The 26354-nt window shown below is 48.7% G+C and overlaps 1 protein-coding gene across 4 annotated transcripts in view; it reads left to right on the top strand.

Moving 5' to 3' along the window:
- NPAT (nuclear protein, coactivator of histone transcription) overlaps positions 1 to 26354 on the top strand; it is a 99677-nt gene that overhangs the window by 35170 nt on the left and 38153 nt on the right. For all 4 annotated transcript variants that reach the window (XM_069759144.1, XM_069759146.1, XM_069759145.1 and 1 more), the window contains exons 9-10: positions 7035 to 7126; positions 23252 to 23336. In XM_069759144.1, coding sequence (XP_069615245.1) covers positions 7035 to 7126; positions 23252 to 23336 — 177 coding nt within the window. The remainder of the gene's footprint in view (positions 1 to 7034; positions 7127 to 23251; positions 23337 to 26354) is intronic.

Raw genomic sequence — 26354 nt, 5'->3', positions numbered from 1 at the left:
CCCGGACCTCAAACTTAAAAATTGGAATTTACCCAAAACCACCTCAATTGGGAACATTAATGGGGTGCATTAAAAGAGGTCTGGATACACATGATGAGAGCATTATACTGCCTCTGTACAAATCCCTAGTTAGACCGCACATGGAGTACTGTGTCCAGTTTTGGGCACCGGTGCTCAGGAAGGATATAATGGAACTAGAGAGAGTACAAAGGAGGGCAACAAAATTAATAAAGGGGATGGGAGAACTACAATACCCAGATAGATTAGCGAAATTAGGATTATTTAGTCTAGAAAAAAGACGACTGAGGGGCGATCTAATAACCATGTATAAGTATATAAGGGGACAATACAAATATCTCGCTGAGGATCTGTTTATACCAAGGAAGGTGACGGGCACAAGGGGGCATTCTTTGCGTCTGGAGGAGAGAAGGTTTTTCCACCAACATAGAAGAGGATTCTTTACTGTTAGGGCAGTGAGAATCTGGAATTGCTTGCCTGAGGAGGTGGTGATGGCGAACTCAGTCGAGGGGTTCAAGAGAGGCCTGGATGTCTTCCTGGAGCAGAACAATATTGTATCATACAATTATTAGGTTCTGTAGAAGGACGTAGATCTGGGGATTTATTATGATGGAATATAGGCTGAACTGGATGGACAATTGTCTTTTTTCGGCCTTACTAACTATGTTACTATGTTACATCATTACGAGATAAATACAATGTTCCTCAAAGGGATTTTTACAAATATTTGCAGATCCGGCATTTCCTAAAGGAAATAAGGAAAAAACAGATGCCTGCACCGCCATCTAAACTTTACTCTATGCTGATGAACCCGACATCACAGATTAGGGCGCTGTCCACAAGCTACGACTGTATGTTGGAGAATACTCTGCCCTCTCTAACTACATACCTGCAAAAGTGGGAAAAAGACCTAAACTGCACATTCACACCGGATCAGTGGAGGGCATCCTTCTTAGTTATTGGAAGCCAATCTAAATGTACTAACCACATAGAAAACGCCAGGAAATTGTTATATTGGTGGTATTTCACTCCCAGTAGATTGTCTAGGATGGTCCGCAATTCCCCAGACACGTGCTGGAGGTGTGGAGACCCCTGTGCAGACATGCTACATATATGGTGGAGTTGTGACAGAAGCCATAGATCATCTGATGTTCCAGATTTGTGGTATACCGGTGACTCTTAATGCACAGCAGGCGTTACTCGCTATTGATTTGGACTCGTTTCCCTATGAGTTCCGTACAGTGATTGTACATATTATTGTAGCAACAAGAATCAAAATTGCTAGTTACTGGAAAAACTCCAAATGCCCCTCACTGCTCGAGATCGTATCACTGATCAACGAAAATTGCCTATCAGAAAAAATAATCGCTACATCTAATAATAATATAGCTCAATTTCATAAAAAATGGAACAATTGGTTATCTTTCCGTTTAAATACCGTTCTTAAATAACTTTGCAGATTCGCATATAGAGATTATGATTGGATAGTTATTGTAATGTCACCATATCCCCTATCCTCTTCCCTTCCCTAATCCCCATAACGTTGTGTTAATTATTAAGAATTTAATGTCAATAAGATGTAATGCTTGACACAATTTGTAAATAAATAAAATTTATGTTTCAAAAAAAAAAAACAAATTCCAAACTTGCTAAAAAAAAAAAAAAAAAAAAAATTGCGCCATTTCCCGATACCCGTAGCGTCTCCATTATTCTTTTGATCGCCCATTATTGCATTTTAATGCAATGTCGCGGCGACCAAAAAAGCATAATTTTGGTGTTTCAAATTTTTTTTCTCGCTACGCTGTTTAGCGATCAGGTTAATGCTTTTTTTTATTGATCGGGCGATTCTGAACACGGCGATACCAAATATGTGTAGGTTTGATTTTTTTATTATTGATTTATTTTGAATGGGGCGAAAGAAGGGTGATTAAAACTTAATTTTTTTTTTTCACTTTTTTTTTTTTTTTTTTTACTTTTGCCATGCTTCTATAGCCTCCATGGGAGGCTAGAAGCTGGCACAACGCGATCGCCATTGCTACATAGCAGCGATCATCAGATCGCTGCTATGCAGCAGAATTGCAGGTGTGCTATGAGGGCCGACCACAGGGTGGCGCTCACAGCTATCCGGGATCAGTAACCATAGAGGTCTCAAGGACCTCTATTGGTTACTATACAGAAGCATCGCTGACCCCCTATCATGTGACGGGGGTCAGCGATGCGCTCATTTCCGGCCGGAAGCGCCGGTTTAATGCCGCTGTCAGCGTTTGACAGTGGCATTTAACTAGTTAATAGCGGTGGGTGAAAAGCGATTTCACCCGCCGCTATTGCGGGCACATGTCAGCTGTACAAAACAGCTGACGTGTCCCAGCTTTGATGTGGGCTCACCGCCGGAGCCCACATCAAAGAGGGGGTTCTGACCTCGGACGTACTATCCCGTCCGAGGTCAGAAAGGGGTTAAGGACGAGTCAGTCATCACTTCCCAGAAAGCAGTTTCCTTTTGTCGGCACCGCAATCAACAGGTTGCCTTTCTTAACCATAAAGACTTTTGCGTATAGAATAACGCCTTAATAGGCGCATACTTTTTCAAGGAGGCTTGAAGCCGCCTTATTGTTTGTCTTGGAATTGGTTGCCAAATGATCGACATCTCCTTGTGTGGACCTCCTAGTAGTTAGCCTTTGCATGGCCAATACCGTGCCTCTGTCTGGCATAGCACTCATTGATCTGCTTGATAAGAATATTGGTTCCCTCTCGAGTATTTTTTTTCGACACCAGGTTATGACTTGCTTTTACATTGTCCTGTGATAGTGGGATAGCAAGTGCCTGTATGTTCTTAGCCAAACAGCTTCCCCAGGGTTTATCATCTGTGTCCCCTCGAGAAACTTCTCTATCTTCTCTCTTGATTACTACACACATCAAATTCTATTCCCTCGTGTCAACACAATTGGAGGCCTGTGACAAAACTTTGGCTTTTTTTTTGGCATGCTGTTTGGCTTAGTTCCTGATCTGCTGACCGGGGTCTAAAAGGTCCTTACGGGGCTTCTATTCTCTGTAGCAAGCTCTTAGACAGGAAGCGTTTAGATAATCAAGGGTGCTACTTGGGGCTAGATTGCTCTGCTGCCCCCAAATCATTGACGATCTCTGCTTTCTAGCTACTCCCAGACGTTTTGCTCCTTTCATGACTCCCTCCCGTGAGGGGCAACAGAAAGTCTCCCGTTCCTCCAGTTACAGGCAGCACTCTTTCAAACCTAAACTTTATGGCATACCCATCACAAGGCTCTCCGCTGCAAGGCTTTCCACTTTCTGAAAATCTTCTTCCACTCAACTCACTTTTTGGGTGGGGGAACATCTCCTCTCCTTTTTAAAGAGGTTTGGATGGCTCACATAGACTACACTTGAGTCAAGGAGGTGGTTACTTGGGTTACAAAATCAAATTTGCTTCTCTGCCTCCCTAAAAGGTTCTTTAGTCCCCTCTAAAGTCTCAGCCTCTCTCGTTTGCTTTCTTCTGAACCATCCACAACCTTCAGCTGCAAGGAATCATTGTTCCTAGGGTGGCGCTACAACCTGTACAAAGTACCCAAAAATGACGGTCTGGTCATTCCCATCCTGAACCTGAAAAAATACTTTTCTCCTTCGCCTCATTGGGGGACACAGACTGTGGGTGTAGCTGCTGCCAATAGGAGGCTGACACTAAGTGATACAAAAAAAGTTAGCTCCTCCCCTGCAGTATACACCCTCCTGCTGGCTCTCAGCTCCTCCCCTGCAGTATACACCCTCCTGCTGGCTCTCAGCTCCTCCCCTGCAGTATACACCCTCCTGCTGGCTCTCAGCTCCTCCCCTGCAGTATACACCCTCCTGCTGGCTCTCAGCTCCTCCCCTGCAGTATACACCCTCCTGCTGGCTCTCAGCTCCTCCCCTGCAGTATACACCCTCCTGCTGGCTCTCGGCTCCTCCCCTGCAGTATACACCCTCCTGCTGGCTCTCGGCTCCTCCCCTGCAGTATACACCCTCCTGCTGGCTCTCAGCTAACCAGTTCTTGCTTAGCGTCTGTAGGAGGCACATGGGTCTGTTTCAGACCCCAACGTTTTTATTTTATTGTTTACTTTTCTGTAAATTTTTATTTTTTAATTAACGGAGTGAAGGGGGCGACGGTTCCTTTCAAGGTTCCGATCTCCCCCGAACCATCAACAGGCGAGCACGGCGAGTATACCTCCCCGTACCCTCTCCTGCGATGTGGGAAGCCATGCCTGAGCTCACTTCAGGGGCGACGGTTCCTTCACGGTCCCGATCTCCCCACACCAGCAACGGGCGACCACATGGAGTGTCGCCTCCATGTATCCTCTCCTGGAGCCAGGCCTAATGCCGGACAACTGGCCCTGTCCACCCGGACTGAACTCCGTGGCTGTACAGAGGCCCCTCTCTATGGCGTCCGAGCAGCCCCCACTGCCCTACCACTGTGATAGCGGATGGCACAAGGAGGCGGACGGTTCCTCTCCACCTCCCTAACAAACGGATGATGGATTGAGGCTTATCCCTGCACCGTCCACGCTGCACAGAACCGCGCTGAAACCCACATCCGCGGCGGCTCCATGCCGGGACGCGCACCAATGGTGAGTGGATCCATCTTCAGAGGGATATTCACATGCTGACAGGCAGCCTCAGCCACTTCCCTGTGGCCCACCTCTCTGAGGTAACGCTCCGGCCGGCTGCAAAAATTTAGTCCCCGGCTTCGGCCGATTTGTAGGCCGCATCCTGGAAGTCTTGCCTGGAACGACCCACTGGTGACGTCCGCCGGCTACAGAAATTTAGGCCCCGGCTTAGGCCTATTCAACATCGTGTCTGTGGCTCCGCCCCCCAAATTGGCGCTTCTCGCTCTCTGCGAGATTTTATCAACTCTGCAACTCTCGGTGGCCATCTTGGTCCACCCGGCCAGCTCACACTGGGGTGACAGTATACCCGGGTAAAGAAGTACCTGGTCTTAAAGGCACATGACCAGTATTCCCTGGTCTTAAAGGTGCATGACCAGTATTCCCTGGTCTTAAAGGTGCATGACCAGTATTCTCTGGTCTTAAAGGTGCATGACCAGTATTCTCTGGTCTTAAAGGTGCATGACCAGTATTCCCTTATCCTAAAGGCGCATGACCAGTATTCCCTGGTCCTAAAGGCGCATGACCAGTATTCCCCGGTCTTAAAGGCGCATGACCAGTATTCCCCGGTCTTAAAGGCGCATGACCAGTATTCCCCGGTCTTAAAGGCGTATGACCAGTATTTCCTGGTCTTAAAGGTGCATGACCAGTATTCCCTGGTCTTAAAGGCGCTTGATCAGTCCAAGGAGCCCTCCGCCGCCGACCCCAGCTTTATCCTCTAGTTCCCCTCAGTGGACTTCTTCACTGACCAATCCATGGTTCTCTGACCAAGAGATTGAATCCCTCTGTGTACCCTCTGTGTTTGGAGTGCTCGCAGGACCAATATACATGGTCCCTATCCTACATGGGAGCCGTCGGCTAGCAAGGGCCGCAAGTATTCTAGAAACGTGCAGGCGTCTAGAAACATACAGGCATCTGGAAAACGGAAGTTTTTCGTTTCCTGCTCCCTCACCAATGATTTGATGACAACAAGGCTCTGAATATGGATTGGATATTGCCTGAGCTTGCCAGAGCTTCAGAGACTAAACTCCCTCGAGAGCATTTGCCATTCAATTCGGATAAGCGATTCACTGGACAGGAGCCTCTACGTGAGAGGCCATGCCTGGCCTGTTTTTTAAGGGCGACGGGTCCTTTAAAGGGCACCGATCTCCCCACACCATCAACAGACGATCACACGGAGTGTCGTCTCCATGTTTCCTCTTCTGCATCCAGGCCTAACGCCAGACAACCTGTCCTGTTTACCTGGAGACCTGAACTCTGTGGACATATAGAGGCACCCTTTTTGGGGTACGAGCTCCCCCCTCTGCATCACCACTATTTAGCGGATGATGCAAGAGGGCGGACAATTCCTCTCCACTTCCCTGTTAAGAGGTTGATGGATCGAGGGTTCCTAATTTTTATCTCTGCACCGTGAAAAGAGGAGATGGCAAGAGACTATGACCTGCTGGATGCAGCCGCACATTCTGCCATGGGGCAGATTATCCGGGTAGAATCTCCTGTGGTATACCTACCAGTATCGCTACCCGATGGGTCATCAATTATGAATACCACGGACTGTCAGATAGCAAATCTGGTTCGTTCCGTCTTGCGGCTTCGGGTCCAGTGCTCTATCCTCCCTAGCGGCCGTATGGATTGCTAGAGCAATGGTCTCCTGGCTGGAGACCTTAACTACCTTGATTCACACCAGCAACAACTGGCCAATCAAATCCTTTGAGCGGGAGACTGACAAAGGATTGTATAAGGATTGTCCAGCACAGTCTAGATCTAAGGGATCTTGGTTCCAAACAGGGGAACGAAAAGTAAGATCGACCCTGGACCTCAAACTTCTAACAACCTTTGACATGGTCCTCCTTCTTTGGATGGAGTTCCTCCGCTCAGCCATCACCTTCCAAATGCAGCACCACACCTCAAATCAACCAGGCCTTTTATCTGCTTAATTGAGAATGACATAACGAAGGGATTGCCCACACCTGTCCATGAAATAGTCTTTAAAAACAGGGTGGCACATGTTAAGGAGCTGAAACTCCTAAACCCTTCATCCAATTTTAATGTGGATATCCTCAAATGAAAGCTGAAAGTCTGAACTTCAACTGCATCTGAATTGTTTTGTTTAAAATTCATTGTTGTAATGTCTATAACCAAAATTAGAAAAACGTCTCTGTCCAAATATATATGGACTTAACTGTGTGTGTGTGTGTGTGTGTGTGTATATATATATATTTTATTTTTTTTCTCCATTGTGGTATATAGCCGTCTCTATATCTGTGCGCCATTCTTTATATCAGCGAATAAAGCATGTTCATTAAATACTGACATGTGAATGACTCCTTTCACTTGTCACAGATTTGTGACCTGCTTATTTTTACTTTTTAGCAAATGGTGATTGAAAATGCCAGGGAAAAGATTTTAAGCAATAAGAGTCTTCAAGAGAAGCTGGCAGAGAATATCAACAAGTTTCTTGGAGGGTAAGATTGAGTGTGTAATATATATTATATATAATGGTAGACACTTGGCTCATTGCTATGTAGATAATTCCTGGATATCTATTATTATTTAACAATTCTTTATTTTTAAAGCCGTACATGTTATACAACACGGTGACCAAAACCTGCTTGAAATATTAGAAGATCTTACATCGTGATGTCACTAAATACATCAAAAACAGAATAACAACTTGGTACCTAGACATCATAGGTTGATCAGAAATTAACTTAATTCAGGCTGGGATATCTGAAGTGTGTTGAGGGATTGGAAGAGGATCTGGTGTGTATTGGTATGCAATAAGATATTGGTAGTTGATGACTATAGGTGAAAACGGATAGATCACCCTATGAAATGGCTATCAGGCAAATACGTTGGGTAGGGGTATCACTTGCCCAAAGATTCCATATCTTGAGGAGCTGTCAGTGGGTATGAGATTCCCAACTAGTGAGTTCCTCAAATCGGCGGATCAAATAAATTTCTCTATCGCCTCATTGGGGGGACACAGGAACCATGGGTGTATGCTGCTGCTGCCACTAGGAGGCTGACACTATGCAAATAAAAGTTAGCTCCTCCTCTGCAGTATACACCCTACCGACAGGAAGTAGGATATTCAGTTTAGCTTTGTGTCAGTAGGAGGTGGACATGGGTCTTTCATTAGACCCTTATCTACCTCAATGTGCGTCGTTTTCTTACAGGTTTTCCGGAGGGATACAGGGTGAACAGTCACACCTGTAGTCCCACTATGCGGACTATGAGTACGGCGTGTACTGCCACCCCGTGTCCTCATCGATCCCTCAGCAGTACCATGATCCTAGCACACAAGCGTGCTTAGAAGTTCGGTCCTAGCTCCGTCCCCCACCCACTCGCCCACCAGTGCCTGTCGGTTGGAGGAGATGAGGACGTCCACCATCAGCTCCATGGACGTCTGACACCTTTCTCTAAGGTTAGTAACAGACGGCGTGGGAGTTTTTTGAGGTATTTCCCCACCCGTCCCAGTTAGGAATTGGGGATCCCTCTGGGCCTCTTTATTTTATTAAGGACTGCAGTACTTGTTTGGTGGGTCCCACAAGGCAGGGATCGTCGCTGCACTGCAGCGGCCTTGCTGATCGCTTCCCCTCCTTGTTCCATGGGGGGGCTGTTCTATCTTCCTCCAGCGCGGCGTCTTTTTCAGCTGCGCTGCCTTTTTATTCTCCCAGCTCTCTCCTGCTCCGGCGGTTTCTACAGGCAGCTCCGCTGCCTACTTTCCCCGGCGGCCACGTTCCTCTGTGGCGCGGTGGCCGTAGCAGGCAGCCGCGCTGTTTTCCCTCAGCTGTCCCCATCTCCCCGCCGGCCGCACTGCTCGTTCCTCAGCGCAGCGGCCCTCACCGGCGGTCGCGGCCTCTAATTTAGGCCCCGGCTTCTGCCCGAGCCTACTTCCGACTCCGCCCACTTCCGGTTTGCTCGGGCGGGCTTTTCTTCCGCCCGACAATCTTCCCTCCTGCAGTCTCTGCCTACCAGCGCCATCTTGGCGCCACACTTCGCCGCTCCGCCCCTTACAGAGCGCGCTTTCTGCCGTCCGGGCGTCCTTCTATACAGCCTTCCTGCCTAAAGGGGATACTTCTCCGGAGGTCCACCGCAAGCCAACAACTTCCTCCATTTGGAATCCGTTTTTCGTCTGCCGTGAGTAGCTCTGCACTGCAGACTGACACTCCCCTGTGCCCCTGTCCCCTAACCCTCTTGCATTTTCTTCAGAGACCCTTCAAGATGTCTACCTCTAAGGGAGGCCGCTCTCGTCCCCCTACTTCTTCCTCTACTTCTTCTGCCTTAGTCAAATACTTTGCATGTTCGTCTTGTAGCTGCAAACTTCCCTCAGGTCAGTCCTCTCCACTCTCAGGCCTGCAGCAACCCGATTGTTCCCACCGCCCAGGATCCCCCCGACGCTCCGCTTGAGTGATACCTCCACCCCATACTGGGCTTCCTCTCTGTCACAATCCGTAGCGGATCTAACATGGGTGTCTCAAACTCTGGTGTCCCTGCTGGATCGATTACCTCTGCAGACCCCCACAGTGGCCAGCGGGTCGCAGGAGCCTCCGTCCGAGCCCTCCAATCTAAGCTGTAAAAGGACCAGACAGGAACTCTGGTCTGAGTCCTCTTCTAGCTCCATCTCGCCACACGGTCCTCCTCTGCGGACGGTTTCCTCCCGGTCCTCCTCCTCTGAGTTAGGCGTGGCGTTCTCTGATGCGCCCTCGGAGGATATTTTGGAGCTGGATTCTAACCAAATCACTACCATGAGGGATATGCTTCAGAATCTCATTGGAGCGATAAATCAGGCCTGTGGCATCAAAGATACCTCTACTGAACCCGCAGAATAGGCGGTTTCGTTTAGACCAGTGTTCCCCAAGTCCGGTCGTCAAGAGCCACCAACAGGTCATGTTTTGAGGATTTCCTTAGTATTGCACAGGTGATTGAATTCTTGCTTGTCCAGGTGATGCAATTATCACCTGTTCAATACTAAGGAAATCCTCAAAACATGATCTGTTGGTGGCTCTTGAGGACCGGACTTAGGGAACACTGGTTTAGACGGTTAACACCAACTTCCAAGGTCTTTGCCCCACACACTGAGTTTGTGGTGGTACTTGCCAGGGGAAAGGTGAACCATACCAGATGCTTTCAAACAGGGAAGCGTCTAGGCATCCTATATTCCTTCTCCCTTGAGCTCGTCGCTAACTGGACTGATTCCTCAGCAGGAAGCAGGCAATTCTGGACTCATCAGTCCCCAGACTGTCTACCAACTTGGTCCTTCCACTTTCCAATGCAGCATCCCTCATGGATTCCAAGGATACAATTGTAGAATCATTGGATAAATCAGCCTTTGAAGCGGCTGCTTCTCCTTTGTGCCTCAGCCATTGCCTCTACCTGGGTCTCAGAGACCATAGCTAGATGGACCAAACAGCCTTGTAAGGGCACCCCGGCTGGAGCTCCTCCGGGGGAGCTAGCTGATCTGACAGACCAGATTTCCTATGCAGGGAAATATTTGGTATCTGCCTCCCTAGATGCGCGGCTTGTGCAGCTCAGGCATCCAGCAATATGGTGGCCATCCAACGGAATATTCGGCTCTACACACGGCAGGCGGACTTGCCTTCAAAGAAGTCCCTTACCAGCCTCCCCTTCCAGGGGGGCCCGTCTCTTTGACTACATGCTGGAACAAATTATTAAGGATGCCACGGGAGGCACGAGTTCCCTCCAAGCCTCGCCGGCCTCCCCTGAAATGGCAGTTCAGCTCTCTTTTGTCTCTTCGCTGTTTCGCAGCGTCGGAAGATTCCTCTAGCTAACACAGACCGCGGTCTCATCTGGCTACAGGAAAGGCTTCCTTCAAGCCTACCTCTTCCCGGCGTTCCCGCAACTCCCATGGTAGGTCCACCAGGCCTAGACCTGGCAGATCTTCCTCGGCGTAACTCGTGCTAAGGGCCCAGCGTTTCTCCCAGTTGGGCGGGCGTCTCCTGTTTTTTTTTTTTTTTTTTTTTTTCAGGGATGTTTGGCTGGCCTCAGTGGAGGACGCTTAGATCAAGGAGGTGGTAGGATAGGATTCGCTTCGCGGCCCCGAAATCGTTTCTTCGAATCCCGCCCTCTAAAAAAAAAAATCCTACTCTGATCCCAGTTTTCTTTGCGTCCATTACCTTCTTCCTTTGTTCAGAGGTTATCGTTTCCGTCCCACAGCAGGAACGCTTCACAGGTTTCTATTCAAACCTGCTTATAGTGCCGAAGAAGAGCAGCGCAGTTTTACCCATCCTGGCTCTGAAGTTAGTAAACAGAAGGTTCCGCCTGCGGCATTTCAGGATGAGGTTCCTCTGTTCAGTTCTGGCTTCTATGGAACCACAGGAATTCCTGTGCTCCATATATATCCAAGACGCCTATCTCCATGTTCTGATTTTCCCAGCACACCTGAGTTTCCTGCGTTTCACGGCGCAGAGGAGTAATTTCCAGTTTGTTGCTCGGTCTTGCGACCGCTCCCAGTGTCTTCATAAAGATCATGGCTGCATTTATGGCCATTTTGAGGATCAGGGGCCTAGTTCTCATTCCATACCTCGAAGACATCCTCATCAAGGCTCTGCCCCTCTCTCAGGCCCTGGAGAGTCTGACCATCGTCCTCGACTTCCTGTCCCGTTTCTGGTGGCTGATCAACAAAACAAAGTCTTGTCTTGTTCCGAGTCAGCGCATCATCCTCTTAAGCATGCTGTTCGACACCGTCAGTCGAGGCTTTTTCTTCTCGAGGAGAAGCGGGCAATTCTGCAGAACGGAGTTCGCTCTCTACATGGCCCTCGGCTGCCTTCCTTCCGTTCAGCAATGAAGGTCCTGTGATGCATGGTGACCGCATCGGAAGTGTTCCCTTCTGCGCTGTTCCACTTAAGACCACTTCAGCAGGCCATCCTTTCTCAGTGGGACAGGCCTGTTCTGTCTCTGGATCGTCCGATTCGGCTTTCTGTCCGATTCTAATAGTCTCTCAACTGGTGGCTGTCATCCCCTCTCATTCCCCAGGTCCGGTCCTCCCTTCTCGCCAATGGCAGGTTGTGATGACGGTCACCAGCCTTCTCGGCTGGGGCGCGGTTTCTCGCCATCCGTCAGTGAAGGGGGCGTTGGTCGGAGCAAGAGTCCTCTCTACTGATCGACATCCTTGAGATAGGGGCCATTCTTCTGTCCCTGAGTCCCTGGTAAAGGCTTCTCAGAGGTCTGCCAGTCAGAATCCAGACGTCCAATGCCTCTGCTGTGGCATATGTCAATCACCAGGGAGGGAATCAGAGTCTCTTGGCAATGGCGGAGGTATCCAAGATCCACCTCCGGTCAGAGGCGACGGTTTCGGCACTATTCGCAGTGCATATCCCCTGTGTGGACAACTAGGCCGCAGTGTTTTTCTCTGCCACAAGGGCCTTGCGGCAGGAGAATGGTCCCTGCATCAGGAGGTCTTCCTTCAAATTTGCCTTTGATGGGGGAACTCCGGACGCGGATCTCTTGGCGTCCCAACTGCTCAGGAAGGTTCCACCGTTTGTTTCCAGGTCCGTGATCCTCTTGTTGTGGATACCGATGCTTTGGCCATTCCTGGGTCGCAATTTGTACTTCCCTATCTGATTCCTCCCCTTCCCTTTCTTCCCAGGCTGTTGAAGATCAATGCGGAGGGGGTGCCGGTCATTCTGACAGCACCAGATTGGCTCAGATGGTTCTGGTTCGTTGAGATCGCCAATCTCCTTACGGACTCCCACTGGAGGCCCCAGACAGACCAGATCTTCTGTACCAAGGACCGATCTGCCACAGAGTTCTTGGTTGCTCAATTTAACAGCTTTGCTGTTGAAACCTTCCATGTTGGCAGTTTTCTCAAGGTGGGACTTGATGCTGGCCTTGCCCTTAGTTCTCTAAAGGGTCAGGTAGCAACCCTTTCCATGCTCTTTCTGAAGTCCCTTTCAGAAGTCCTTAGCTACTGGCTATCACGGTACAAAGATTTATATCCGTCCCGTTCTCAGATCAGAACTTTCCTTCAAGGAGTAGCGCATGCGGCTCTCCCGTACCAGACTCCCATGGATCCCTGGGACCTCAATCTTGTTCTGGAGGCTCAGTGGGGTTCCCCCCTTGAACCTCCCCATGAGGCCTCACTGTCTGTCCTGTCCTGCAAGGTGGCGTTTCTGGTGGCCATCACCTCCATTAGGCGCGCCTCGGAGATGGTGGCTCTCTCCTGTCGCCCCATTTTTTTGGTTCTTCACCAGAATAAGGTAGTTTTACGGCCTTCATCGCCTTTTCTTCCCAGGGTGGTGTCCTCCTTTTACTTGAATAAGATCGTCCTTCCCACCTTTTGTCCTGCTCCAACCTATTCTCTGGGGCGCTCGCTGAACAGGCTAGACCTGGTCAGGGCACTGAGGATCTATTTGTCTAGGCAGCCTTCTTTAGGAAGACGGACCATCTATTTGTCATTCCAGAAGGCCTCCAAGGTTACGATTGCTCTCTGGATTAGAACTACTATTCTGGGGACTTACCGGGTCAAGAACAGAGTGACTCCTCCTGGGATTAAGACTCACTCTGCCCCGGGCAGTGGGCACCTCCTGGGTGGTACACCATGGGGCATCCGCCCTACAACCTTGCTAGGCGGCAATCTGGTGTTCCATTCACTCATTTGCCAAATGTTATAAGCTCCATACCTACGCTTCGGCAGTTGCCAGCCTAGGCGGAAGGATCTTGCAGGCGGCAGTGGTGAGTCCTCCGACCTGAATGGAGTTTTTCTGCTGTTCCCACCCCAGGGACTGCTTTGGGACGTCCCATGGTTTCCTGTGTCCCCCAATGAGGCGATAGAGAAAACAGGATTTTTGGTTGCTTACCGTAAAATCTGTTTCTCGGAGCCTTCATTGGGGGACACAGCACCCTCCCAAGTTGAACAGCTCTGTTTTATTGTGTTATATTGTTAGTTTGAGTTCTCTCTTACACGTTGCTTCTCCTACTGCTTTCTCACTAATTGAATATCCTACTTCCTGTCGGTAGGGTGTACACTGCAGAGGAGGAGCTAACTTTTTATTTGCAAAGTGTCAGCCTCCTAGTGGCAGCAGCATACACCCATGGTTCCTGTGTTCCCCAATGAAGGCTCCAAGAAACAGATTTTATGGTAAGCAACCAAAATCCTGTGTTTTTGTTTTTTGTTTTTTTTGCCTCCTCTCTCAGAATGGATGCACTTCTTGATTCCAATACAAGGGGATTAGGTGATTGGCAGCTCCCAGTAGCAGTGCTAGTAGATATATACACTGTGTGCAGAATTATTAGGCAGGTTGTATTTTGATCACATGATACTTTTTATACATGTTGTCCTACTCCAAGCAGTTCAGGCTTGAGAGCCATCTACCAATTAAGTAAATCAGGTGATGTGCATCTCTGTAATGAGGAGGGGTGTTGTCTAATGACATCAAAACCCTATATAAGGCGTGCTTAATTATTAGGCAACTTCCTTTCCTTTGGCAAAATGGGTCAGAAGTGAGATTTGACGGGCTCTGAAAAGTCCAAAATTGAGATGTCTTGCGAGATGTCTTGCAGAGGGATGCACCAGTCTTGAAATTGCCAAACTTTTGAAGCGTGATCACCGAACAATCAAGCATTTCACGGCAAATAGCCAACATGGTCGCAAGAAGCGTGTTGGGCAAAAAAGGCGCAAAATAAATGCCCATGAATTGAGGAAAATCAAGCGTGAAGCTGCCAAGATGCCATTTGTCACCAGTTTTGCCATATTTCAGAGCTGCAACCTTACTGGAGTAACAATAAGCACAAGGTGTGCAATACTCAGGGACATGGCCAAGGTAAGGAAGGCTGAAAAACGACCACCTTTGAACAAAAAACATAAGATAAAACGTCAAGACTGGGCCAAGAAATATCTTAAGACTGACTTTTCAATGGTTTTATGGACTGATGAAATGAGAGTGACACTTGATGGGCCAGAGGCTGGATCAGTAAAGGGCAGAGAGCTCCACTCCGACGCCAGCAAGGTGGAGGTGGGGTACTGGTATGGGCTGGTATCATCAAAGATGAACTTGTGGGACCTTTTCGGGTTGAGGATGGAGTGAAGCTCAACACCCAGACCTACTGCCAGTTTCTGGAAGACAACTTCTTCAATCAGTGGTACAGGAAGAAGTTGGTATCGTTCAAGAAAAACATGATTTTCATGCAGGACAATGCTCCATCAGATGCCTCCAACTACTCCACAGCGTGGCTGGCCAGTAAAGGTCTCAAAGAAGAAAAATAATGACATGGCCCCCTTGTTCACCTGATCTGAACCCCATAGAGAAACTGTGGTCCCTCATAAAATGTGAGATCTACAGGGAGGGAAAACAGTCCACCTCTCGGAACAGTGTCTGGAGGCTGTGGTGGCTGCTGCACGCAATGTTGATCGTAAACAGATCAAGCAGCTGACAGAATCTATGGATGGAAGGCTGCTGAGTGTCATCATAAAGAAAGGTGGCTAGCGTATTTTTCTGTTTATAAGACGCACCTGATTATGACGCACCCCCAAATTTGGTGAAGAAAAAGAGAAAAAATTTTTTTATGTTAAATGGAAGTCTGTCTTATAATTCCAGTGTCTGTCTTACAAATCATATGTCCCTCATCCTGGTATCTATGTAACCCCCATCCTTGTGCTGGCACATGCCCCCCTGTGCTGCTGTCAGGCACATGCCCCCTGGTCACTATATGCCCCCCAGTGCTGCTGGCAGACACATGATAAAATAACAAACATTTAACTCACCTTCTGATGATGGCTCCGTGCTCACAGCTCCTCGGTTGTGCTTCCTATTTCCCAGGCGTCGGGTCATGTGACCTGGGCACACAGTGATGTCATCACAGCCACAGGAAGCACAACCGAGGAGCTGTGAGCAATGGAGCCATCATCAGAAAGTGAGTTGTGTTTATTTCTCCTTCGCCTCATTGGGGGACACAGACCGTGGGTGTATGCTGCTGCCAATAGGCGGCTGACACTAAGTAATACAAAAAAAAAAAAAGTTAGCTCCTCCCCTGCAGTATACACCCTCCTGCTGGCTCTGTCATCAGAAAGTGAGTTAAGTGTTTATTTTATCATGTGCCTGCCAGTAGCACGGGGGGCCATATCCATGATGGGAGGGGGGAGATGCAGGCACATGTAATATTCGCTGCTCCCCTGTGAATCAACTCCTGCAGCTTCAGCACTGAGGTGATGGACAGCAGGTGCAGTGAATATTACATGAGGCTAATGAGCGGGAGCACAGGACCTCCTGCTGTCTCTGCAGCCAGCCCACCCCAGCCCCCTGACACCACTCCAGAGCCGCCCCCCTCCTCTACAGCACAGCACATCACACAGATTTGGATTATAAGATGCACCCCCCCACTTTCCCCCAAAATTTGGGGGAACAAAAGTGCGTCTTATAATCCGAAAAATACGGTATATTGGTCACTAATTTTGGGGGGTTTTGTTTTTGCATGTCAGAAATGTTTTTCTAAATTTTGTGCTGTTATATTGGTTTACCTGGTGAAAATAAACCAGTGAGATGGGAATATATTTGGTTTTTATTAAGTTGCCTAATAATTCTGCACAGTAATAATTACTTGCACAAACCGATATCCTCCTAAGATAGCCAAATCTAAAAAAAAAAAAACACTCCAACTTCCAAAAATATTTAGCTTTGATATTTATGAGTCTTTTGGGTTGATAGAGAACATAGTTGTTGTTCAATAATAAAAATAATCCTCTAAAATACAACTTGCCTAATAATTGTGCACAGTGTGTGTGTGTGTGTGTGTGTGTGTGTATATAAATTATTTTTATTTTTATTTTTTTTAAGGTTATAAATGTTTTTATGGGCTTGATAGTGAAACTTCTGCTTGGCTTACACAGTGTCACTAATTAGGCCTAATTTTTGCGAGATCACCAAAGTTTACCTAATAAGGGTATGAAGTGACGCAAGAAATAGTAAAATAAAACAATATTTTATTAACAAAGAATGTTTAAAACAACTAATTTAGTATAAAAAGACCTGGAGATGAAAAATAAATTGTAGGACCTCCAAAAAAACTCATACAGGATGTGACCCAAAAAGATGGTAGTTTTTCAATAATATGTCTGCTCCTGGAAAGTGATCCCCGAGGGAAGTAAAAAGGGTATATCTTAAAAATATAATGGACGCCAAGGCGTCTAAAAAATTTTCACCTTATAGTCCTCTATCCCACGGGACAACAAGAACCAGGAAAAACCTAGAGTCACAGGTATTAGCCTAACACCACAGGTATGGAATAAAAATTGCTGAAGACAGCTCACAAAAAGGTAAAAAAAAGTGAAAAAGCTGAAACGAATCACAATCTATATTGAAGCATAGACATATCCTGAGGATTGTAGTTACATAAACAGCCACTAGATGGCAGATGTGTATAGAATAATGTGCATGTATGGGATAATATGCAATATATAGGAACTATAGGATTCGGAGACAAGCATGATTAAATGGAGCTGATAAACCGTGATCAAAGATTACCTGAGTCAAGAGGCTGAATGGAATGCAGCATAAAGATGTGGTATGCTGGACGCAAGACGGTAACACAACCACATCCTCTGAACGTTTTCTCTGCCCGACGGACCGTTTTTTTATGCAGGATCCAGTGAAAGACGGATGGCCATCTGTCACAATCCATCGCTAATACAAGTCTATGAGAAAATGCAGGATCCTGCATTCTCAAAAAACAACGGATTGTGACGGGAGGTGAAAGACTGAAGTGTGAAAGAGGCCTAAGAAAGATACCGCGTCTTATTATTTGTTGTTGGGGTCTCTCACGCATGCTGTAAATGAAGGCAGCGAAGATGTCGCTGTGACTTGTGATAGTCAGGGGGGTGCATGTGACGGGGTCACACCTGGGGGAATCCAGGAAAGTTTACGTGACTTCAGCGGTTGCTGCAGCCGGGTGAACGTGATGCGAACTGATCGGTCAGCGATGGCACCGCTCGCAGGCACATATGACAGCAGAAGGTATTTACAAAAAGACTTATTTCTTTATCGCCTCTCATTGGGGGACACAGGAACCATGGGTGTATGCTGCTGCCACTAGGAGGCTGACACTATGCAAATAAAAAAGTTAGCTCCTCCTCTGCAGTATACACCCCACCGACTGGCATCATGCTCTCCAGTTTAGCTTAGTGTCAGTAGGAGGTGGACATGGGTCTTTCATTAGACCCTTATCTACCTCAATGTGCGCCCTGCAGCTCCGTCCACTGTAGCGGCCATTCCTTCTCCCTCAGCGTGGCGGCCTGCCACACCGCTTGGGCATGCAGCCGCTGTTTGCGGTCGCTTACCTACCGCGTCGCTTCCTTCATGCGGCGCTTTGTGCCTACGCCGCGGCCCTTCTCCGCCGGTCTCCTATTCCTAATTTAGGCCCCGGCTTCTGCCCGGGCCTACTTCCGGTGGCAGACTCCGCCCCCTTCCCTCTTTCATCGGGCGGGCTTTTCTCCCGCCCAACAATTGCACTGAGGTACCGCCTCTTTTCCCTGCCCGCCGGCGCCATCTTGGGACTCCCGAGCCATGAGCCCTCTCCTCCACACAGGATACATGACAGCCGCAGATCCAAATTGCGCCAGGAGGCCATTCCACCCTCCTGCCTTAAGGGACCACTCCTCGCCAGAGGTCCATGCATCAAGCTGGACAGCTTCACTCCGCAATCCGTCTGCCGTGAGTAGCTCTGCAATTGCAGACTGACACTCCCCTCTGTCCCCTAACCCTCTTTTTCTTCACGGACCTCTCTAAAATGTCTAACTCTAAAGGGGGCCGCTCTCGTCCTCCTACTTCATCCTCTTCTGACCCGATTGTTCCTACCGCCCAGGATCCTCCGGCCGGTCCGCCCGAGAGTGATACGCCCATCCCAGGCTGGGTTTTCTCTGTCTCATTCGGTGGCCGATCTAACGCGGGTGTCTCAAAATTTCTGGTATCCGTGCTGGATCGATTACCTCCGCAGCCCCCCCCCCCCCCCCCCCCACAGTGGCCAGCGGGTCGCAGGAGCCTCCGCCCGAGCCCTCCTTGATAAGCCGCAAAAGGTCCAGACAGGAACGTCGGTCTGAGTCCTCTTCTCGCTCCATCTCGCCACACGGTCCCCCTCTGCGGTCGGCGTCCTCCCGATCCTTCTGCCCTGAATCAGGCGAGGCGTTATCTGATGCGCCCTCGGAGGACATCTCGGAGCTGGATTCTAACCAAATCGCCACCATGAGGGATATGGTCCAGTATCTCATTGGAGCTATAAACCAAACCTGTGGCATTATGGATCCCTCTACGGAACCCGCAGATCAGGCGGTTTCGTTTAGACGGGCTAAACCACCTTCTAAGTTTTTCTCCAGAACTTACTGCCAATTGGACGGTCTCCCCCTTGGTGGATCCCCGTTTCCAGGCTCTCCACCAACACGGTGCTTCCACTGTCCAGCGGAGCATCTCTGAAGGACTCTAACGATAGTTATAGAATCCTTTGCGAAGTCAGCCTTTGAGGCAGCAGCAGCCGCTTCAAATGCCCAGTTTTCGCTTCCACCTGGGTTTCGAAATCCCTTACAAATGGGCCAAAGAACTCCGTCGAGATATCCTGGACAGAGCGCCTCCTGTGCAACTGGCGGAGCTTGCCATCCAGATTTCCCACGCGGGTGAATACCTGGTCTCCGTCTCTCTGGATGCCGCGTCTTGTGCGGCTCAGGCATCCAGCAATGCCGTTACCATCCGCCGGACCGTTTGGCTCAAGGCCTGTCAGGCAGACTTATGTTCCAAAAAGTCCCGCACCTGTTTCAGGGCTCACGTCTCTTTGGTTCCATGCTGGACCAAATCATTAAGGACGCCACCGGGGGTACAAGTCTCCTCTCCCCCAGGCTAATCCTCGTAGCCCTCCTCCTAGGGCCTCGCGGCAAGACGGCAGTTTCGGTCCTTTCGGCCTTTTTTTCATCGCCTCACGGCACCAACCTCCCTTTCTCAGCAGCACCAGAGTCCACAGGCACGTCAGGAGAAGAAAGCGGTGCCCTTTTGGCCCACTCTGTCCTGGCGTCCTCGCTACTCTCCGGGTAGATCCTCCAGGCCAGGACTGGAAGATCCACCTCAGCATGACTCTGACAAGACCCCAACCCACCTCCCAGGTTGGGTGGCCGTCTTCTCTTTTTCAGGGACGTCTGCACCTCCGCAGTAGAGGATGCATGGGTCAGGGAAGTTGTATCCTCGGGATACAAGATAGAGTTCGTTTTCACGACCCCGGGATCGTTTCTTCGAATCCCGACCTCCCAGAGATCCCGCTCTAGTTCCGGGTTTCTTCGCAGCCATCGCTTCTCTTCTCAAAGCCGGGGAAATCGTTCCCGTCCCAGAAAAAGAACGGTTCACAGGTTTCTACTCGAACCTTTTTGTGGTACCGAAAAAAGACGGCAAGGTTCGCCCCATTCTGGACCTCAGATTACTGAACAGGAGAGTTCGTCTGAGTTCGTCTGAGGCACTTCGGGATGGGATCCCTTCGTTCAGTAATTGCTCCCATGGAGGCTCAAGAATTTCTGTGTTCCATAGATATTCAGGACGCCTACCTCCATGTCCCGATATTACCCGGACGTCACCGATTCCTGCGCTTTGCGGTGCTCCCGGTACATTTTCAATCCGTCGCCCTGCCGTTCGGTCTCACTACCGCTCCAAGGGTATTCACGAAGATCATGGCGGCGCTGTTGGCCATCTTGAGAGTCAGAGGCCTGGTCCTATTTCCATACCTCGACGACATCCTCATCAAGGCTCCGTCATTTTCTCAGGCTCTCGAAAGTCTGTCCGTCGTTCTCGACACCCTAGCCGTTTCGGGTGGCTGGTCAACCGGAAGAAGTCCTTCCTTATTCCTTCTCAGCGCATCCTCTTTCTGGGCATGCTCTTCGACACTTGTCAGACCAAAGTCTTCCTTCCCAAAGACAAGAGATCCACTCTTTGTCGGGACATACGCTTGCTCCAGGGTCCTCGGCTTCCCTCCCTCCGACCGGCCATGAACGTTCTGGGGAGGATGGTATCAACATTGGAAGCGATTCCCTTCGCCCAATTTCATTCGCGACCCCTTCAGCAAGCCATTCTGTCTCAGTGTGACAGGTCTGTCTTCTCCCTGGTTCGTCCGATCCGATTCTTTTCTCGGGTCAAACGGTCTCTCAACTGGTGGCTGATGTCACCTCTCATCTCCCAGGGCAGGTCCTTCTTTCCAGTTCTCTGGTAAGTGGTGACGACGGACGCCAGCCTCCTCGGCTGGGGTGCGGTTTTTCACCACCTCACGGTTCAGGGCCGTTGGTCGGCGCAGGAGTCGGCTCTGCCGATCAATGTCCTCGAGATTCGGGCCACCTTTACTGTCCCTCCGCCACTGGGAAAGGATTCTCAGGGATCTGCCAATCCGGATCCAGACTGACAACGCCACGGCTGTGGCATATGTCAATCTTCAAGTGGGGGACTCTGAGCTACTTGGCCCTTGCTGAGGTATCCAAGATCCTACTTTGGGCGGAGACAACGGCCCCGGTGATATCCACGGGGTATATCCCCGGTGTGGACAATTGGGCCTCCGACTTCCTCAGCCGCGAGGGCCTCGCGGCAGGGGAATGGTCCTTGCATCCGGAGGTCTTCCAGCAAGATTTTTCTTCGATGGGGGACTCCGGACGTGGATCTCTCGTCGTCTTGAATGAACAGGAAGATTCTGCAGTTCATCTTCAGGTCTCGCGATCCTCTTGCAGTGGGCGTCAATGCTTTGGCCATTCCTTGGTCACAGTTCATGCTGCCCTTCCTGTTCCCACCCCTTCCATTACTTCCCAAACTGTTGAAAAAGAGCAAAGCGGAAAAGGTGCCGGTCATTCTGATCGCCCCGGATTGGCCCAGGAGAGCTTGGTTTGCGGAGCTCGTCAATCTTCTTGCGGACGCTCCCTGGCGCCTTCCAGACAGGCCCGATCTGCTGTCTCAGGATCCGATCTGCCACCCAAATTCTCGGTCGCTCAGTTTAACGGCGTGGCTGTTGAGACCGCAGTTCTCAGAGCGTCCGGCCTTTCGGACCGGGTGATTCACACCGTGATTCAGGCTCGGAAGCCTTCATCTTCCAGGATCTACTATCGTACCTGGAATGCTTACTTTCGTTGGTGCTAGTCCAACTGCGTTTCACCTATGTCCTTATCCCTTCCTTCCATTTTGGCCTTCCTTCAGGCAGGACTGGATTCGGGCCTGGCTCTTAGTTCCCTGAAGGGCCTGGTCTCTGCGCTTTCCATCCTCTTTCAGAAGACTTTAGCTTCTCGGCCACAGGTTAAAACCTTCCTTCAAGGAGTAGCCCACGCTGTCCCTCTGTACAGGGCCCCCGTGGATTCATGGGATTTAAACCTGGTTCTGGACGTTCTGAGGGTTTCCCCCTTTGAGCCTCTCAAGGAGATTCCCCTGTCAGTTCTATCTTTGAGGGTGGCCTTTCTTGTGGCCATCACCTTTATCTACCGTTTTTCCGAGTTGGCGGCCCTGTCCTGCCGACCTCCGTACTTGGACATTCACCAGGACAAGGCGGTCCTCAGGCCTCTGCCTTCCTGCCTTCCTAAGGTGGTTTTCCACCTCAACGAGGACATCGTTCTACCTTCCTTTTGTCCAGCTCCGGCTCATCCCCCTGGAGTGATCGTTGAACAGGCTGGACCTCGTCAGGGCAGTGAGGATCTACCGGGATAGAACGTCCACTTTCCGGAAGACGGATTCCTTTCTCGTCATTCCTGATGGCACGCGTAGAGGCCAGCCGACTTCTAAAGCGACTATTGCTCGCTGGATCAGAATGGCAATTTTGGAGGCTTACCGGGTCAAGAACAGAGTGCCCCCTCCTGGGATTAAGGTTCACTCTACCCGGGCAGTCGGCGCCTCCTGGGCGGTGCACCACAGGGCTTCCGCCCTACAGCTTTGCAAAGCGGCAACTTGGTCTTCCATCCACACGTTCGCCAAATTTTACAAGATCCGTAACTACGCTTCGGCGGATGCCAGCCTAGGCAGAAGGATCTTGCAGGTGGCAGTGGTGAGTCCTCTGACCTGATGGAAGTCTGTTTTTCCCGCCCTTGGGACTGCTTTGGGACGTCCCATGGTTCCTGTGTCCCCCAATGAGAGGCGATAAAGAAAACAGGATTTTTGGTTGCTTACCGTAAAATCTGTTTCTTGGAGCCTCCATTGGGGGACACAGCTCCCTCCCAATGTTTCTGTTATCTGTTCTATGACTGTTCTCACGTTTACAGTTCTCAAGTTTGTGGTTATGATTTTTCAACCTTGCTACTTATCTCCTACTGCTTTCTCACTAACTGAAGAGCATGATGCCAGTCGGTGGGGTGTATACTGCAGAGGAGGAGCTAACTTTATTTGCATAGTGTCAGCCTCCTAGTGGCAGCAGCATACACCCATGGTTCCTGTGTCCCCCAATGGAGGCTCCAAGAAACAGATTTTACGGTAAGCAACCAAAAATCCTGTTTTACAAGGTTTAAATCGATGGGGGCATTATACAATGTAGTGGACCACCTTTTTAAGTTTAATCCTATAAAATGTCTAATATGTTAGTATAATTAAGATTTTTCATATAAACATCTGGCGATGGCTGTAATTAACCATCTTATTTCTCTTTCTAAGTGAATCGGCTGCACAGAGCTCAAAACACACAGATGGAACAATTGCAGAGCAAGATGCTTCCATTGATGAGATTCTTGGCCTCCAGGTAATTATAGCTAGCATCTATTCTCTTTTAAAGGGGTAATCCATCTCCATTCCTGCATTAGGGGATTAACGGGGCCGGTGACGTCACGTCTACAGATATGTCGTGTCCAGTGGTAATGAGGCTGGTATTGTTCTGCGATGCACAACATCTGCCGCTCGCGCACACGGCCCATCAGATGTGTACATGTGACGTCATCTGCTCCACTCGCCTCACAATATGGAAGTCAGCGGAGCTGGGTTACCCCTGTAAAGGGTGCATACTGCCGGTCTGCGGCTGGTTCATTTTACTTGCCACTTATTACTAATAGTGTACCACCGGGTGTGTGCACATGCCGAGTGTTTGCAGCAAATGCTTCTGCACCAAAAACCCGAGTGTTAACATGAAAAATGCTGCTTAAAATATGCATTTTTTCCCATTCAGTTGGACTGGTGAAAAACATTAAAATAGTGACACACTGGTTCAATCCACAAGGAAAAAATATGCCACATGTGCATGATATTTCAGAAATATTCTTTGCGGGTTCTGTAAAGTACAGAACTTTTTTTTTTTTTCCAAGGGTGTAAAAGAAAATCAATCATATTGACACCATAGATGTGCCACAGAATTTTACACCGTTGGGCATTGAAGAAAAAGTAATTACATTTTTACCCCCAAAATTTGTTTTAGCCCCATATTTTGCTTTATCATACAGGGAAATGGGTAAAAATTGCACCAAAATTTGTCCCACAGTTTCTGCTGAACTTAGAAATACCCCATATGTGGCTGAACAGTACTGCTTAACCATACTTTGAGACCGGGAAGGGATGGAGCGCTATTTGACTCTTGAAGAACAAACTCTATCATGGAATAGTTTGCAGACTCCATATACAGATCTCCTAAGTGCCAGAAGAGCAGAAGTGACCCCTCAAGTGACCCCATTTGGGAAATTACCGTATATACTCGAGTATAAGCCGAGATTTTCAGCCCATTTTTGGGGGCTGAAAGTCCCCTCTCGGCTTATACTCGAGTCATACCCAGGGGTCGGCAGGGGAGGGGGAGTGGGGGCTGTGTAATTATACTTACCTGCTCCTTTAGCGTCTTCTGCAGTGACGCTCAGGTCAGAGGGCGCGGTGACGTGGTTAGTGCACGCCCTCTGCCTGAACGTCCGCGCAGAAGACACTGAAGATGGAGCGGCGCCGGAACGAAGTCAGGTGAATATTGAAAGTGCCGAGGGCCTGAGCGACGGAGAGGTGAGTATGTGATTATTTTTTTTATCGCAGCAACAGCAAATGGGGCAAGTGTTTGTATGGAGCATCTTATGGGGCCATAACGTTTGTGCAGCACTATAAGGGGCAAATGTCTCTATGGAGCATCTTATGGGGCCATGTGCAGCATTATATGGGGCAAATGTCTCTATGGAGCATCTTAAGGGGCCATGTGCAGCATTATATGGGGCAAATGTCTCTATGGAGCATCTTAAGGGGCCATAATTAACGTTTGTGCAGCATTATATTGGGCAAATGTGTCTATGGAGCATCTTATGGGGCCATTATTAACCTTTATGCGGGATTATAAGGGACATGTTTTAATATGGAGCATTATATGGGGCCATAATGAACAGTATGGAGCATTATATGGGGCTCCTGATTCAATATGGATATTCAAAAACACTTAACCTACTGATGTCTCAATTAATTTTACTTTTATTGGTATCTAGTTTTACTTTTGACATTTACCGGTAGCTGCTGCATTTCCCACCCTAGGCTTATACTCGAGTCATGAAATACCACAAAGAAAGCGGTGTACTAGTCCAAGGAATAGTATAAAATGTAAACTTTATTTAGAATGCAAAATCAAAGGTCAAACAGAGGCAGTAAAGAGTTAAACATCGGCAGCACATCCGTACCTACAGAATAGGGGGACAAAGTGGCATCACATAACAGAAATACAAATCAAATGTAGTCTAGTACTCCATCAGAGTTAACAAACGCTCCATATATAGCACATAGGGCAAAACAGTGGCACTGAGAGAACCATAACCAGGCTTACAGAGCAAGTTAATAAAGAAATGGAAACATACCATATAGTGATGTACGCTGAGCTGCGAGCCACGTCGTCCCCTGACCCTCCCGACGCGTTTCGGATAAACCTTCCTCAAGGGAGGCATTACGTTTTCCCAGTTTTTTGTGGCAAAATTAGGGGGGTGGGCTTATACTCGAGTCGGCTTTAACGCGAGTATATACGGTATGCCCTTCTGGGAATATATCTACAGGTGTAGTGACCGTTTTGACTCCATGGGTGTTTTCCAGAAGCAAGCAGCAGTGGATGTTGCTGAGTGAAAATTGCAAATCTGCAGCTGTAGTGACCAGTGTATTATGCCTAGCTCATGCTTCAGGAGACATGCACCCTTAAATTAGGCGGGCTCTCATAACTACAGAAATGTCTAATATTTAGACGCTATATGTGGTTTAGGCATGCTAGGGCTCAAAAGGGAGGGTTGCATTTTATTTGGGTGCACCAAAGGGGGTGGGCGAAGAGCCATTTCGCTTTTCCAGAGCCTTTGTACTACCAGTAACGTGGAAGCCCCCTATATTTCCGTTAACTGATGACGGACCTGAGTGGGGACTTGCTTTTTTTGTGGACTGAGTTGAAGCTTTTATTGGGAACATTTTATATACACTGTGTGCAGAATTATTAGGCAAGTTGTATTTTAGAGGATTATTTTTTTATTATTGATCAACAACTATATTCTCAATCAACTCAAAAGACTCAGAAATATCAAATCTTAATATTTTTGGAAGTTGGAGTGGGTTATTTTTAGATTTGGCTATCTTAGGAGGATATCTGTTTGTGCAGGTAACTATTACTGTGCAGAATTATTAGGCAACTTAATAAAAACCAAATATATTCTCATCTCACTTGTTTATTTTCACCAGGTAAACCAATATGACTGCACAAAATTTAGAAATAAACCTTTCTGATATGCAAAAACAAACCCTTCAAAAATTAGTTGCCAATACAGCCACCTTTCTTTATGAT

The sequence above is a fragment of the Ranitomeya imitator genome, chromosome 3, assembly GCF_032444005.1.
Source record: "Ranitomeya imitator isolate aRanImi1 chromosome 3, aRanImi1.pri, whole genome shotgun sequence".
Classification (NCBI taxonomy): domain Eukaryota; kingdom Metazoa; phylum Chordata; class Amphibia; order Anura; family Dendrobatidae; genus Ranitomeya; species Ranitomeya imitator.
Note: the sequence above shows the minus strand (reverse complement) of the source record. Positions and strands in the feature narration are given on the sequence as shown.